The sequence below is a fragment of the Pagrus major genome, chromosome 9, assembly GCF_040436345.1.
Source record: "Pagrus major chromosome 9, Pma_NU_1.0".
NCBI lineage: Eukaryota > Metazoa > Chordata > Actinopteri > Spariformes > Sparidae > Pagrus > Pagrus major.
In genome coordinates this window covers 20,115,165-20,132,735 of record NC_133223.1, presented here as the reverse complement: position 1 = coordinate 20,132,735, position 17,571 = coordinate 20,115,165, and the positions used below count along the sequence as shown (strand labels likewise).

The 17,571-nt window shown below is 42.3% G+C and overlaps 1 protein-coding gene across 1 annotated transcript in view; it reads left to right on the top strand.

The window, feature by feature from the left end:
- The window catches only part of myo10l3 (myosin X, like 3), a 67,903-nt gene that overhangs the window by 26,087 nt on the left and 24,245 nt on the right, over positions 1-17,571 (top strand). Inside the window, exons 3-18 of the mRNA XM_073474187.1 lie at positions 872-1,030; positions 2,336-2,523; positions 2,622-2,756; positions 3,688-3,812; positions 3,940-3,953; positions 4,114-4,198; positions 4,354-4,460; positions 4,807-4,936; positions 6,452-6,570; positions 9,397-9,543; positions 9,685-9,785; positions 10,127-10,193; positions 11,540-11,632; positions 13,068-13,136; positions 15,949-16,031; positions 16,130-16,238. Coding sequence (XP_073330288.1) covers positions 872-1,030; positions 2,336-2,523; positions 2,622-2,756; positions 3,688-3,812; positions 3,940-3,953; positions 4,114-4,198; positions 4,354-4,460; positions 4,807-4,936; positions 6,452-6,570; positions 9,397-9,543; positions 9,685-9,785; positions 10,127-10,193; positions 11,540-11,632; positions 13,068-13,136; positions 15,949-16,031; positions 16,130-16,238 — 1,731 coding nt within the window. The remainder of the gene's footprint in view (positions 1-871; positions 1,031-2,335; positions 2,524-2,621; positions 2,757-3,687; positions 3,813-3,939; positions 3,954-4,113; positions 4,199-4,353; positions 4,461-4,806; positions 4,937-6,451; positions 6,571-9,396; positions 9,544-9,684; positions 9,786-10,126; positions 10,194-11,539; positions 11,633-13,067; positions 13,137-15,948; positions 16,032-16,129; positions 16,239-17,571) is intronic.

The window sequence follows — 17,571 nt, the reverse complement described above, 5'->3', positions numbered from 1 at the left end:
CCAAAAACTGAGCTAAAATAAGAGTGAATATTGGACTTGGACATCTCTTAGATGACCAGAAACACAACTCCAAATGACTGAAAATGTTGCTCCATCCAGCCTGCAAAGCTACAACTCAACCTTCATCTACACTCAGTCAGCAGCCTCTCTTCTCATTGCTGACTCGGCAGTCTTGTGAAAACCAATGTCTGCTCCCAGCTGGGACACATCTGAATGAGCCAGGAGAGCCAGCAGCAGTAATGCAATGGGACACCGCAAACCCAGCTCCTTCTCCATCAGTATTGATCCAAAACACTGCTTCCCATCAAGTGACCAACACAGTTGTAGTCTGTCCTCTTATCTCACGTCTCATCCATTAGACGTCTAATAGCCAGAACGTCTGCCAGACTCTCTGTGGCGCTCTGTCGGTTTATTTGACTGTTTTACTGCGAGTATAAAGACACTGGTTTGTTTTATCCTTGCTTCTTCTTTCGCATTAGCTCGTAAAACTCTAGTCCACTCTACTGCTGCATCTAATGGTCCTTGTTGCAGGAAATGTGACATGGTGAGATTTGTGTGATCAAGGTGAGAAGTCAGGGCTCTCTACCTGTCAGGTATGTCGGCAGCAGGCACAGGCAGGCGCCTCAGTTTTCCCAGTATCATCACTTGAATCTGCCTGTCATCCATCCATGTATGTGCCACGGTGGAAGGCTTCTGTTTGATTCAGATGTGTGAAAACTCCTCCTTCCTTTCTTTAAACCCTGAGGGTGTAGCAGGTGTGTAGTAGGGCCTTTGGCTGACTGCTGCTGGTTAAGACCACTTTTTTTCAATCCGATTCAAGCACTGACACACAGTATTGTGAAACTTTTTGGATCTGTGTTTGTTGTTCCAGGTGATCTACCTACAGAAGGCAGAGCTGAACAGGGAGACGGTGTACCCGATGCACCCCAGCAGCATCCATGGAGTGGAGGACATGTCCACACTGGCAGAGCTGCACGAAGCTGCCATCATGCACAACCTCTTTCTGCGCTATCAGAAAGACAACATCTATGTAAGGCACTGTCTTAATCTGCAAGCACATGTACCACCATGATGGACCTGGAATCTGTAGGTCCTTTGTGTTGCGCAGTGGTTTATTTTTCATGTGTGACAAATCTCAAACCATCAAAAACATCGACGGGAAACGTCTGTTGTTGCTGTAATGTTGATGTTGATGTAAGGCAAATGCAGTGCAACAACATGATGTTTTGTGTTTTTAGGAAGGAGCATGACCCACATTTACTCACTCACAATCTTACTCTGCAATTACTACTTCAGTCACTATCTCCTGTGTATTTATAAGCGGCTCAGTTTGATAAACAACGGCTGTGTCATGTCCCTTGTCACTGGCTAGCTAGCTTGCTATACCAAGAAAAGATGGACATGTGGAAAAAAAGATAACTTCTCAAACAGCTAACAACAGTGTTAGCCTTTCAATCATAATATTTTGGTGATGTTGTTTCCCATCTTCACAGTTATTGTACAGACATTACAACAGGTAGGGGCAGTTATTTTGAAGGACAGGGTCAATGCCATGCTTACTTTGGAAATCCTTCAGTTCGGATGGTTCTGTAATAGCTAAATTCCTATCCTAAAATCAGATTGGATTTTTTCTGCAGTTAGAAAACATGTTTCTGTAACACCAAAAATCCTAAATGTCGTGAAACTCAGATAATAAGATGGAATTTCAGACTGAGGACGTTTCTGTAATGAGAGAGGAAATATAAACACTGACAGGTTTTCGTACAGTATTCAGTATTCAGAGCAGGATTTTCCTTTAAGAATGCAAGATTATAGATCTATTTGTCTGACCCCGTCTCTCTCACAGGATTATTTTCAGAGCAGAGCACTGAAACACTACCCGGGCTTTATTAAAATCATCATTGCCCCACAGACTTCGTGGTAACTTTGTTTTTTCCGAAATCATATCTCCTAATCTCATCTCCGAGGGCTCGCCCGGCCTGTCTGCATGGCATCGCAGAACGATTTCATTGTGGAAACGATGACCCACAAACACACTTTTGTGCGGCACTTTTCCCCAAAGCGCATTACCCGAGCAGGAGCAACGGATCCTAAAATATTACCAGAGTCAGTGCAAACTAGGCCATACCCAGGAGTTTAAGAGTATTACTGACTCCAGGTAGTGTGTCAGAGGAAGGAGACAGGAAACTGGGTGAACTGAACTCAATTCTAGTGTACAATATCAAGCATTTCTCTCTCACACCATGTGTAGTCTATTCTCTTTTACTGATAATCCTTATCTCCCTCTCTCTTTTTATTCTCCTCCATCTTTCTCCTGCTTTTTCATTTCTCTCAGACCAACATTGGTTCGATCCTGGCCGCAGTAAATCCCTACAAGCAGATAGCCGGCCTGTACGACACCACTGCAGTCGACCTGTACAGCAAACACCAGATGGGGGAGCTGCCTCCTCATATCTTCGCCGTGGCCAATGAGTGTTACCGCTGCCTGTGGAAGAGACATGACAGTCAGTGTGTCCTCATCAGGTGAGGGGGGGAAATAGCAGCTTCGCTTTCAGACGCAGGATTCACATTGAATAAAAAGACGGTTCTGACTCTTTGTCTCTTTGTCTTGGTGTCTTCAGTGGGGAGAGCGGTGCTGGGAAGACGGAGAGCACCAAGCTGCTGCTGAAGTTTCTCTCAGTGATGAGTCAAAACTCTGCAGGTACTCCTCTGTCAGAGAGGACCACGAGGGTGGAGCAGGCCCTGGTCCAGAGCAGGTACTGTCTGAACCACCACCACTGACCCCGAGTCGATTAACATGATTCCTTCCAATAATTTGTAGTGTAATTTGCCTATGTTAATTTGTTAATTTAGGTTTTTTGACACATTTTTTTAATAGTTTTTTTTAATTTAATGGTTTTAGTCGTAAACTGTATTAAATCAGGCCAGTCTATGAGCTTATGAGCACTATGAGTTTATAAAGACGTTTATTGTAATGCATCTTGTTACAATTTTGAGTCACAGTATATCTATTTTCTGCAACTTTTCTACATTTATGTGATAACTTTAGTTACTAGTTACTTAGCAGATTACATGCTGCATCAGAGCCAAAGGGGCATGTTTTTAGATGATTTTTTTTTTTTGGATTGGCAGTCGTATTAAAATAAACACTGATAATCAGAAGAACGCTGAATTCTCAGGTCTGATATTATATCAGATACGTAGAATGCAGTTTATACAGTACATACATGCTTTTGATACTTAAGTACATTTAATTTCAGCTACTTTAAGACTTTTACTCAAGTACTCTTCATGCGGGTGACTTTCACTTTTACCAAAGTAATATTATAACACGATATCTTTACTTTAACTCAAGTATGACTTTTAGTTACTTCTTGAAACACTCTAGATTAGTACTGAACAGTATGAAAAACAAATTCATCATATTTCAGTTATTTTGACGGATACTGTGATTATGAGTCACCACTTTAGTCTGAATTGTAATTTTCTCTGTCAATATAAAAATGATGATGTGGTCTGAACCCAAAAAGCATGTTCCCTTGACGTCAGGAGTATGTCAGGGCCCATATTGTGATTTTGATAATAGTTCAGTTGATTGTTCAGAGAATTTCAGGGGAATCTCTGATGTAAAAAAAGATTTCCTTGGTAGAGTTTTGATTGGCTTGATTGCGTTTCCTCTCTCTGCAGTCCCATCATGGAAGCCTTCGGGAATGCTAAGACCGTGTACAACAATAACTCCAGTCGCTTTGGGAAGTTCATCCAGCTGCACTTTTCCCAGAACGGAAACATTCAGGGAGGCTGCATCATTGACTGTATCCTTCAACAGTTCATTTAGAGTTACTGCAAAGAAATCAGATGTCTATTGTGTTTGGCTCTGACGACTCACTCAGCATATTTCACTGTAAGCTTTCATCGTTCTCCTTGACTTTCAATCATCAGATTTGCTGGAGAAGGTGAGTTGCTGTGTTGTGTTTAAACATTCAGCTGCAGCGACGGGGGATCAGCAAGTTAATTATTTGATATAATCACTATTTAAAAGCACAGTCATCAGCAAAACCCATTAGCTTTGTACATACTTTAAACATTTACCTCTAACTACCTTCTTTTCCCAAGAATCGTGTGGTTCGACAGAATCCCGGAGAAAGAAACTACCACATCTTCTACGCTCTGTTAGCGGGAGCAGACCAGGACCACAGAGGTTTGTTTCTACAGAGCTTAAATGAGCACTTAATCTCACACTCAGCCAGGTTATTGATAGCAAGTAAGCTGACACAGACGCCTTAGTTATGTATTTTTCTCACTGTTGGGTTTTATTTTATTCAGTGTGAGTTTCCTCCTGTCTGTGTGTTGCAGACATGTACCTCCTGTCCGAGGGTCCTGAGTCATATCACTACCTGAGCCAATCGGGCTGCATGCAGGACAGCAGTCTGGATGACAAGCAGCTCTTTGACAGTGTGATGGTAAGGACAAGATGAGAGAAAAATCCAGTAGGAAGGATTTTTTTGTGTGTGTAGATCGTTTGTTTTACCCCCAGAGGGCGCTATAACCCTTCATCATGAGTGTAATACCACTTTACAAGACGGAAACTCGACTTCTAGGAAACATGAGCCTGGGGAAAAGATGCTATTCGATTGTGTCATGTTGGCTTTGGAGGCACATTTTGAATTTTGTTCGTACAAGTGTTTTATAGCTGCAAGCAAAAACAAAATTAGGTCGAACTGCTGTCATGTCTTGAATGGGTCTAGGGTGTGTTCCTCGTGCCCTTGCAGTGACATGTTGTCTAACGTTGTCTGTGTCGTGTTGCAGGAGGCCCTGAAAGTGATGGAGTTCACTGAGGAGGAGATCAGAGACGTGTTCAAGTTGCTTTCTGCCGTCCTTCAGATGGGCAACATTGAATTCATGACTGCTGGCGGCGCTCAGATCACTTCTAAAGGAGGTAGGAGGAGAAGGAATTACTGGAATAACATATAACAGATATATTGATCCTGATGAAAGAGTAATACACAGCAGATTAGTTGAACAGGCAAGCCAAGAAGAAGAAGAAGAAGAAGACATACAAGACAAGACATTTTAATTTTAATCCCATTTTTAGGAAAATACAATTTTTGCAGTCAATTTTTTTTGGAGCTGCCCGTACCAGGCGCCCTGGGCAGTTAGGGGTTCGGTGCCTTGCTCAAGGGCACCTCAACAGTGCCCAGGAAGAGTCCAAACTATGTACTGACTGGTCCAAGTGGGTCTGGCCACCCTTTGGTCCACAAGCCAAGTCCCTACGATTTTTTAAATATGGTTCCAGTCATAAATGATAATAAATAAATATTAACTCAGGTCCTTTTAAGGAGTTTCCTGTGTTCCCTACTATTAATACTAAACCACACAGGTAATACTTGTTACTTTCTTGGAAACCATTAGGGCATTATTTGGAAATTGCAGATCATTGCTGAGCAATTAAACGTGTCACAGCAAAACTAAAGCATTATTAATCATTTGAGTTCTTACCAAACAAGTTCTCCTCGGCGACCAGACAAAGAAACAATCAACCATTTTAACACTACAAGGCCGTCATCGCTAACTACCACTAAGATTTTAATTAAAGGTGTTATATGTAAGAATTAACCACCTGTCAAATTCATAAGGGGCAGCATTTCACCAGAGTGACTGCTAACTGCTGCTAACTGTAGCTGCTGTTGGCTAGTTAGCTCAGTTAGCAATGCAGTTAGCAGTCTGGACTGGGAGCCTGTAAGCACTGGATATTCATATTGCACCTTTAAGCAATATTTAACCAGGAAGTCCCTCGAGATGTACTGTCTTTTCTGAGGGAGACCTGTCAAAGAAAACAGTTTAAAAGGACGGAAAACACAACAGACAGGAAGAAGCTGAACCCTGATCCATAAAAGTTTATTTTAGATTCTTGTCAATTTTCTTTAGACTTTTGAACGTAACAGCAACGTGTGTGTGTAAGAAAACGTTGCAGACGACAGCTTGAATTGCTTGACCAAGCAGATACAAAATATATGAAAAACATATTATCTATATTATCTTTAATGCTTTTTTTCAAGGGAAAACTGGGAACATTTGGGTTCGTGGGTTCAGTTAAAATGATCTTTTGTTTCTGTTGGAATTTATTGAAGAAAACGTCCATTTCCTTCCCCTGATGTTGGACCACTGTGCAGAACTCCTCGTGCCCCTCAGTTTGATTGACGTTGCACTCGCAGACAGAGCACTGAACAGGCTGTAACATGAGCTCAAGGCTCCTTTGTTCGTGGTGTCTGACCTCTTTTCCAAAGAACCAGTGAACTACAGTGACTGCAGAGTAACTACAGCCCCGCCAAACAAGAGTAGAGTTTCCTATAGACCGTATAGGATCACAGTCTATATGTCACGTCTGTTGTTTGAGTCACCTGAACCGTCTGTTATACAAACACGGCAGCTAATACATGTGTGTGTGTTTCAGTGGTGAGTAATGTCAGCGAGCTGCTCGGCCTGGACTCCTTTCAGCTGTCGGAGGTGTTGACCCAACGCTCCATGATCCTGAGAGGAGAGGAGATCTGCTCGCCACTCACTGTGGAGCAGGTAATGACACATCCAACCGGAACAGGAATCACACACAGAACAATCCTGAAACAATCCCTTTACCGTTATTTCTTGGATTCTTCAAAGGTCTACGCTGCCTTTTTCCCTTCGATTAATCATACAGTAGATGTCTGTTTGTTGCCCCTTGCTCTCACTCCCTCCTCTGTCCTGGTGACACACACACACAGCCTTTTCTCCAAGCACTCTCCCCCACATGCCTATCCAGATCCCTTGCGTGACTCCCAGCCATTTCCTGCTTTTTGTCTGCCAGATTCCTGGCACAATACAGCCACCATGATAGTGATCTGAGTTAAAAGCACAATAGAGCCCAATGACTGGGGGTGAAGTGAGAGTCTTCTCCCCACCAAGACGTCGTTGTAATAATTCAACAGTGTCTCTCTCGGCCTCAGATGCTTTGGTCTGTAATTAATGTGAATATTTCTTTATCTGCATGTGTTATCCTTTTCACCATACGCCGCAAGCACATTCTGATGCATGACACAATGCTTTCTGGCCGAGCGTAAGCCTGCAGCCCACTCACACGCATAAATATGAGCGAATATGCAGAATGGACCTTTACTATTATCACAGGGACACGAAAGTCACAAGAAAGCTTTTCATCAGCAGACAAAGACCCTGTGCTGTCGCCCTGCTGCTGCTTGTTCTGCCTGGCCTTTGAAGCAGCTTGTCTCTTAATAGAGTTCATTATTCCAGCCCCGGAGTCACTAAGAATGGCTTCTTCTCACAGCGGCCAGGGGTCACCCACCCCACGACTGCCTGTGCTAGACCTCCCCCCCACCCCCTCACCCCATCCTGGACAAACAGCCATTCTTCTCACCCCTGTGACGGAGATCCTGGAGCCACCAGCACTCTGTTCACACCCGCTAGTTGCAAGAGGTGACGGGGCATGATGGATTACTGAAAAGCCCAGGAGCATTGTTGCCCCAAATACAGTACACACCGCCACGCTTTTGTTTTGTTTTCAATTCATGCACAATGCCTGTGGAGGAAGTCTAACTGGCAAGCTCGAGCTTTTTATATTCGTACATGGATGGTGTCTGGCCGAAGGGCCGACTTCACGGCAGCTGGAGAAAATCAGCTCTGTCTGATGGTAATGAGACAGATTTTATCATTTGTGTTTCTTCTATGACTTCAAAGTCGAGTCTGACAGTTCACTCTCGACCTTGGAAACTTGGAAGTTTTCAATTATATCACATGGTCTTCATCTGCAGATTTCTTTTCTCTCTCTCTATATATATTTTTTACTCTCCTGTTCTGCATTTAAATAAAAATCCCACTGGTCTGCTAATCAGAGCTGGTTAACATACTTCAAAAGCCAGAGGCAATCCAGGCACTCCAAACTAGAAAAAATAACAAAACGAGGAAGGAAAGATGAAAAAGCCTTCATCATTTCAAGGACGAGCATTAAAAATGCTAACATGTTTCGACCACTAGGTCTTTATCAGGGCTCCAAAACAACAAATTAGAAAAACATGCTGTTGACATGCTTACAAACTACAAAATAGACACTTATATGTATAATGATTCCCCCGAAAGGCTGTGACAAGAGGGGAGGAAACCTATACAGCAAAAAAATGTTAAAACACCACTACTGAACTAAAAGATGTGTAGGCTATATATATATTACACTAGAGAACACCTTGTGATGGGACTACATGAGCCGTGATGCTTGTCACATGTTCACGTTCCAACCCAAGAGTACTCAGTAGTCATTACTACATTATTACATCAGTACACAGTACAATGGGTTGAACCACACCCATCTTTAAATTCGGCCTTCAGTTTGATTTAGCAACACACCTGTGAGGTTTCATGACTGCATCTTACATGGTTGTGATGCTACAGCGCTGACAGAAATCAGACGTATAAACACCTGACACATTACTGTGGTAGCTTCTGCTAAAGTAGGTGTCTCCAGGAACAAATTTTTCCATGATGACGCACACACAGACTCACAACAATGTTGCTGTCGCGGCTGGTAATAGATAAATACTTTTTTAACAAACCTTTTCATTACAAATAGAGTCCGTGGTGGAAGAAGCTATGTCAACTATGTAAAAATACTGCATTACAAACAAAACTCCTGCATTCAAAATACTACTTAAGTCAAAGTACACAAGCATTATTAGCTAAATGTACTTAAAGTTTTGTGTTTTACAAACGTATGTAGTGGAGTAAAAACGTGCATTATTTCACTCTGAAATGTAGTTGAGTTAAATGTCGTTAAAATGGAAATACCCAGTTAAAGTACCTCAAAATGTACATAGACACTTGCCACCAAAGTCTGCATTCTGTCATTATGATCTTTCCATCTCTGTGGGAGGTGAAAACAAAGGTACAGCATCATTTTATTGAGCACATCAAAAGAAAGATAATTAAACTCGAGACAACTATCTGCAAATGTGGTTACATTACTCTGATTTGTCTCTGTTTTCGCTGGATTTTTGAAATACAATAAATACTGCCTGCAGCATGTCACCCTGAAGACATGCAGGCGATGAGCGTCTGTTGTGAAAACAGACGTCGTCTTACCTGCTGCCGGCAGACAGACGATGACATAACACACCTTTGTCTCCAAACCGCTGTTTGTTTTATAGACACTCCAGTGAGGCCTCACACACGCCAGCAGTCAAACAATCAAATGTGTTTTCATTAAATTCTTTACATTAATTAAAGAATCCATTAAATACACACGGTGATACTGTATGTTGTGTTGAGTGTGCAGGCAGCAAAGTTTCCTCTCTCTTACGCCCAACTTGGGGTCCATGTTAACCCCCGTCATGTTGTGTTCTGGTTTTCTTGCAGGCTGTGGACTCGCGAGACTCGGTTGCCATGGCGCTTTATTCTCAGTGTTTCTCCTGGATCATAATGAGGATCAACCAGAAGATCAAAGGGAAAGACAACTTCAAGTCCATCGGCATCCTCGACATCTTCGGCTTTGAGAACTTTGAGGTGAACGTTCACTCACCCTTACTCACAACAAACTAATTGTTATTCACAGCTGAGTGTATTTAGATGTCTTAAAAGACGTCTGAAGAGCATCTTTTAGTTACAGAACTGATGGCTTTCAAAAAATGTGTTTCCATCCTGTAGGTGAACCGCTTTGAACAGTTTAATATCAACTACGCCAACGAGAAACTCCAGGAGTATTTCAACAAGCACATCTTCTCGCTGGAACAGCTGGAGTACAACAGGTGAAGACGTTTAATATGTCTAAACAACTGGAGACGTACTGTTTTCTTCACATGAAGCCCGTATGCTGGTGGATACATCCAAAGTAAAATCGTGTGCTGGAGACAGATAGCGCTCAGGGATGGGGGTTGGGCCTCCTCATAGCAATGCAGGCAAACTGCCAGAGGTTTGGAATCATCTCAGTTTCTCCCCCAGACAGTTGTTTTGTTGAATAGTGGGCCAGCAGCTTGGACATGGCTCATTTCATCACATGTCCACACAGGACAATACATCCTTTGTGTATCCTGGTTGTTTATATTTATATATATACATGGTTCGTGTGTGTGTCTCTTTGTCCTCACAGGGAGGGGATCCAGTGGGAAGCCATAGACTGGATGGATAACGCAGAGTGTCTGGATCTCATAGAAAAGGTAACAGACAGTCAGTCCTCGAGAGTGCAAAGTCACCACCAGGATCGACCGCTGACCGCCAGCCAGAGCGTGCCGACCGAGACGCCACACTCGGCTTGCGTTGACCTCCATCTCCCACTCTATCATTATATAGTCTCATTTTGCATGTTGTGTGCACAGTAATGTACACCAGTCAGCGGTTGGAGGTATGGTTGAAGAGAAGCATTAAAGGCAGTTGGTGTTATTTTATCACCAGAGTTATAATGATGGTTAGAACTGAGTCTCTGCGGAGATGGGAGGCTTGTGTCTGAAAGGGTCAAAATGACACAAGGGAAAGTTCAGGGGAAGCAGAAAGACTATACTACAACCGTTTTATCCCTACATGAACTTGTGTTTGACTTTTGATGGTCCTCTATCAGATGATTCTTGTGATATTCACTATTTGCACTATACGAGCTCTGAGTTTCAGAGTCCTTTGCACAATGTAGTGTGACGTATATTCATTTATCCGACTCCAACCTGTGCGATTATTTCCTCAATTTAGGTACTTCTCCTGTCACAGTTAGCTCTGTACATATTGTTGAAGGTCCAGTGAGTAGGATTTAGTGGCAGCGGTGAGGTTGCAGATCCCTCGCCTCACCCTGCCCTATGGTGGCCGCTAAAAACTGTAGTAAAATGGTGGTCCAATATAGCGGACATGGCGAGGAAATGGACCGGCTCTGTAACTATGAAAATGATATTCTATTTCTGCTGCTAGTTACCCCCTCAATCCTACACACTGCGCTTAACAGTTTTTGTTTATAGCATTTTCAGCATTTTAAAAAAATGTTTTGAGAAGCACCTCACCAGCGAGGTTAGCCAGTCAGCTAGCCTAGCTGGCTGCTAAAATGAAGAAAAGCGCCGTCTCCTCCGAGCACTGAGTGTAAAAAAAAGAGCCATAGCGACCTAAGCAACAAGCTAATTTTGTTAACTGTTATCTGAGACACTGAGGTGATTTTTAAAAACACTGTACAAAAAATGAATGGTGAATAATAATATTAACAGTACGCAAAAAGATAAGTGTGAAAAGTGACGTAACTAAGGATAGAAAAGCTTAGCTAACGTTGTGGTTTGCTTTTACACTCTGTGCTTGGAAGAGCTGCCATAATGACAGAAATGTGAAGGAAGGTGTTGCCGAACATCATGCCTGCTGAGTGAACCCTCTTTTTATAAATAAAGGAGAAAATTGAATGAATTACTATGCTGTTTCCTGGACGCATTGTGATAATAAATGCAGCCAGATGTGGCCCCAATGGGATTATAACTAGTTCCATCATGACTGCGGTGTGCTTCACCCTCTCTTCTCCTCTTGTCTGTCTCCCCTTTAGAAACTGGGCATGTTGGCTCTTATCAATGAGGAGAGCCGCTTCCCCAAAGGCACAGACTACACCCTTTTGGAGAAGCTGCACAGCCGACATGCAGTGAGTCCACACGCACACATGAAAACTTTCTCACATGCAGCAGTTTATACATACTCTATCAACTCCCCGGCTGACACTCACAAAGGCATAAAAAAATGACCCATACACCTCCAACAAAGCTGAAGAAATACCTTCACCACCCACCAGCTCAGACAGCCTCAAAGAGTTAAACCCCCCTCCTAGCTGATGAATCGCCTGTTGCCTTTGGTGCAGCCTTGAAAGTCTGTGCGGTACTTGTACACACCCCCGAGCCGCTCTCACATGCAATCACAACAATGCTGAAATGTGATCAGCCATTCTCCGGGCCTGATCAGCATTGTGTGAAGGAGAAAAGAGTGTCCTCAGAAAACCCAGCAGGGTTTTTTATGGCTGACGGAAAAAAACAGGAAGGGATACAAAGTGAGACCTGATCTGAACTGTCTGACCTCTACCTGAGGTCTCTGCCTCCATGTGTTGAGTTTTAAAGTCATGGTGGAGAGTAGCTGTGTCACTTCATGAAAGGAAGTGCTGACATTATTAGTAGATTATTTATTTAGCTGATGGACTGAAACTAATAATAGTAATTGATGAATCATAATTCATAAGGGAAATGTCAAAAGATGTCAAATGTTTCAGCTTCTCAAATGTGTTTTATTTGAATTGTTTTTCAGTTAAATCAACAGACAGAGAGACACACTGGATGTAAATGTTTCAGCTCAACAGATCCATATCAAACCAAAGTGTAAATTATGTAGGAAAAAAAGGGGAAAAAACACTTTGCTACCTTTGTTTATAGCATTAAATAAAACCAGGTTATCGCTACAATATCCTGATAAATGACCTGATCAAACAGTTCCCTCTGGTGAGGCCCAATGTGTAAGAAAACATAATAAACATGTTCTCCACTAAAAGGGCACCAGAGCCCTCTATGGTGCCCTTTCAGTGGAGAAAATGGGCTGCAGTGTCCTCTTTGGTGCCCTTCCAGTGGAGAAACCTCATCAAAGTTTACTCTATGGTGTTATTCCAGAGGAGAAAACATGATGAAGTGTCCTCTTTGGTGCGGTTCCAGTGGAGAAATCGTGGTGTGGTGTATTCTGCGGTGGTCAGTGGAGAGAAAAAGATGAGGTGCCCTCTATGGTGACCTTCCAGTGGAGAAAACATGATGGAGCACCCACTCCGTTGCCCTAGCAGTGTAGAAAATGTAACGTCAGTGCCCTTTACGCTGCCCTTTCAGGAGAGAAAACATCATTAACACTGCTCAAGATAGTGGAGAAAAAGTTTATTGAAAATATAGTCAACAGATTATTTGATATCACCATTCAGCAGCAGCTGTCCAGTGACCTCTGAACTCCTTCGTGGAGGTCTCAATGTAGTCTGTACTCTACTTAATTGGATTAGTACTAACTAAGTAAACATGAACAGCATTTCTAAAAGTCCCCTTGTCCTTTCTCCTCAGACGAACCCATACTATGTGAAGCCCAGAGTGAACGACCACCAGTTTGGCATCAAGCACTACGCTGGAGAGGTAATTAACGACACTTACACACACATACACACACACAGAGATACAGAGCCAAACCAGATTCACCTTCCTCCCTGAATGAATAAGTTAGGGAAGTGAGGATCATCTTTGCCAAAATCTGCTACAGGATGTTGATGCGGCTCCCCTCCTCTGCTGTCTTTTCCCTGAGTCAGCAGAAACTGCTTCACCGTCACCCCTTCCTTGCTGTGCTTACATGATGGCTGAGATTACTCCTGAAGGAAGTGTAGTGAAAGCGATCAGGGAGGAGGCACAAATGGAGAAAGCGGACAGGGCAGGAGGGATGGGATGGGATGTGTGCCCTGATAAAGAATGGCCTTATGAAGCCTGCCTCAGACAAGGTCTCCTCAGTGTGAGTGTGGCAGCTCAGTCACAAGCCTGGCATGGACGACTATGGTAATGACTCGGTCCAGAGAGGACAGGCAGGCCAGCCAGTTGTTCTCTCTCTCTCTCTCTGTGTCCAGTGTGCCTCTCTGGAGAGTTTAGTCGCCTCTCTGAAAGCTCCTTCTGTTATCTGAAACGGTGCCGTGAGTTCAGCCAGCGAAATAGTAGCATCCTCCCACAGATTTGATTATCCTTGTGGTGCAGGGAAATGCAGTCGATTTAAATTAAGTCTCGTTGTCGGACGGGAACTTTAACGACAACAAAAACCTCAGCACAATTTGTGAACTCGTGGGTCAAATATAAACATTTACTTGAAGCTTTGCAGATGCACCATTGTGGATGGAATCAGCGTTTACTGGATGCATGATCCGTGCACTAAAAACCTGTAAGATTTTGCGTTCAGACTTCCTCTTGACAAACTGATTTCTCCGCAGCATCACGAGACCATTTGAGTGTCTTGGTTGAATGAACCTGAAACTGTCAGGCACAGAGAGCCTTTTGTATGAGTATTTTCCAATGGGAGAGGAATGGAGTGTAATTAGTGTGTCTGCGATTTATAAATACATGTGTCGTCAAGTTTGGATCTCATGGCTCCCTGTGAGCCTCAAGGCTTGGGAATGGGGGATGGGGGTTGTTATTGGATTGTAATATACACGCACAGCTGAGAACACAAGCTCACAATACACACACGTACACAAAGTATGTGCTTTAATATCACTTAAATGCATTTTCCAGCTAAAAATAATTCGCACGCACTTTTATTTTCATCACACACACAAGCCAACACTCGCACATACAAACAAAGAGTGCGTTACTGTGGGTCAGGGCGAGCGGAGGAATGCTGTGCTGCTAAGACGAAGGCTGAGCAGAACTCAACAGGTGACTGCATTAACACACAGGCGCTCGGCTGCACATGAAGAGGCCCGCCCCCCTCTCGTCTTTGTTCACACCGAGCACCCAAACATGCATTCACAGTCGCCTCTCATGTCACACTCTGTGCACATACGTGTGAATGTTCTGAAAACATTAATCACCCGGTCCTGATAATGAGCCTTCAGAAGATAAAGATAGAGCGTGTTTTATTTCCACGCTGGATTGATATTCAATCTCTAAGCATTTAAATTATGGGTTTATAATGACACTTTTGCACGCAAATTGTTTTATTTTAAAACACCTGCGCCTTTAAAGGCAGCAAATACTTTGCTAACAATGCTACACAATGTGCTGCAGCACTTACTTATGTGCACACATGCACCAACCCAAAGACAATTATCTTTCATCAAATCTCAATTAGAGCAATATTTTTTATAGCTTCCTTTAGTTTACAACAACAGATGTCTCTGTGTTTGTGACTCATGGCAACAAAAACAGCAAAACATAGACAACAAACATAACAAACATAATAACCATCATTACTGACAGTTACATCATTAACAGTTATTTCAATGTTAACAAACAATTTAATGCTTTAGAAAATTATTTTTTAAGTAATTGTTTCTTATAAAGTTGCAACTGTTCTTTATAAAACTTTGTAAATGGTTAATAAATACTGTTTAGTTAATCTATAAACATTATTTGGATGATCATTATAAAGTTTATAAACTTTTACTAAGCTTAATAAATGTTTTTTAAAGCATTTCATTGTTTGTTAACAGTGTAATAACTATGAACTAAAGTTTAATTCACTTTAAATGTATCAATTATTAGTGATGGTTATAATAAAGTGTTACCAAAATGTTAAATACTGTAGGTGTTACCTTGTATTATTTCTTTATTATTTAATGTAATCAACTCTAACGATGACTTTTTCAACTTGACATGATCTGTTTCTGATCCGCCTGAAGGAGACATATTATGCTCATTTTCATCATATTTTTATTTTGGGTTTCTACTAGAATATGTTTACGTGCTTTGATGCTTAAAAACACATCAGTTTACTCATACTGTCCAGTGCTGCAGCTCTCTGTCTGAAACGCTCTGTTTTAGCTCCTGTCTCTTTAAGGCGCCTGACTCCTGAATACCCAGTCTGCTGTGATTGGTCAGCTCACACACGCCTGACCCAGCACCGCTAACAACAACAGAGTAGCTGTGTTAAATTACATCTTATGAGCCAAACTAGCCGCTAGGCATAAATTAATTATGATGACATAATATGATGTCACAAAGTCACAGAATTAAAGGCGGGACTACTGACGAGGCGTTTCAGGATCAGTGTTTTCTGTGGGAGAGAGGAGCTTCTGTTCGTGCAAACGTTGACCATGTTGAACACATAAATCATGTTCATGGCTTCAGTATTCTTTTTTTCTTTGCTTATCTTGTTGTATGTGTAAATCTCTTTTGACTTTGTCTTGTACTGCAGTAACATCAGTAAAGCCTTCACTCACACTTACTTGTGTTTCCACCTCTGCTTTAGGTGCTTTATGACGTGCGTGGGATCCTGGAGAAGAACAGAGACACCTTCAGAGACGACATCTTGTTTATTCTCAAAGACAGCAGGTATCACACTCTCTGTCCCCTGCATGCTGAACACGCACCTGTATGATTCAGGGAAGTAGAGTTTTTACAATCACACGCTCTGCACTGTGCTCCTGCAGGCTCGACTTCATCTACGACCTCTTTGAGCGCGTCGGGAGCAGAAATGGAGACGAGACCCTAAAGATGGGCACAGCCCGACGAAAGCCAACCGTCAGCTCTCAGTTCAGGGTGAGACTAAAGCTTCTAATCTAAGCGCTCATTATTGTATGATTGTGTCATCCACCAGACAATGAGTTAATTGTCTTTCATGTGCTGCTGCATATAATAATCACTTAGCCCATAACATTTGGCTCTATTCCTTGGCATGATGAGTGTGAGCGCGGGGGCACAGAGAAAAAAGAGGAAAGAAATCATGGAGGGACAGAGGGGGGGAGGAGAACACAGTCAGAGAACGATGGCTGATGGGATGTATGAAATATGTGGTTGTGGCGGTGGAGGGGGTTGGAGTGGAGGGCTTAGCTTAGCATGTCCTAACTGCAGTGTGGAGAGAAGGAGCAGGGGAGGATTTGGCAGGCTGCCCTGGCCTACAGTTCCTAAAGCCGGGGGATTAGGGTTGATGGCTGGGCAGAGAGGGGCCAACCAGGGGCCAATCACGCTCAGCTCTGCCAGGCCAGGCCTCGCTGGAGACAGACTGTCTGAGGCAGCGAGGAGAGCGAGGCTGACATAGCCTGCAAGGTTCAAGGGTCCTCGGAGTGTGTGTTGGTGAGTGTGTGTTGAGGGAAATATAGACAGGGTAATACCCTGTATGTATGAGAAGTAACAAATTACATTTACTCTTTACTTTTTGATACTTTGTCAACAATAGTTAGTTTTCGGTTACTGCACAATTCTAATTATTTCACATTGTTCATTTCACTTTTACTTAGCGCAGCATCTGTTCACTTATTCTACAAAGGGCCGTCTAACAGTTACTCAAGTACTGTACAATTTTAAGTAAGCCTGGGCAATATATGAAGATTACATTGTTATCGTGACATGAGACGTCGTTGTATCATGATATAGTGTTTTCCAAACTCACCAGACTGTTCTACTTGTTCTAATACTGTCTTTACCCACATAGTCATGAAATTCACAGTACTGATGATTATTTATCAAAAATCTCATTGTGTTAATATTTCATATATTAAATATATTGAAAGTACCAACAATATTGTTGCAAAATCGATATTGAGGTTCAAAAATTACTGCGATCTATGATTTTGTTGCCCAGTCCGAGCATTTATGAGAAGATTTCACGATATCAATATTTATGTAATTTAACATGATAATGCCTAAAATGATTGTTTAAGTTGAAAATTGTAAAATTGTTGTTTAAGGTACTTTTTTTTCACTTGAATATTTCTAATTTCTGCTAATTTATTCCACAACATTTCAGATGGAAGTTTTTAATCCTTTACATTTATCTGACTGCTTTTGTTACTTTTTTATTTTAATATTTAAAGTGCAGACGCTGCAAAAATCTTCATTTTACGAAGTAGAATGTGTCTTTTCCCAAAATTCT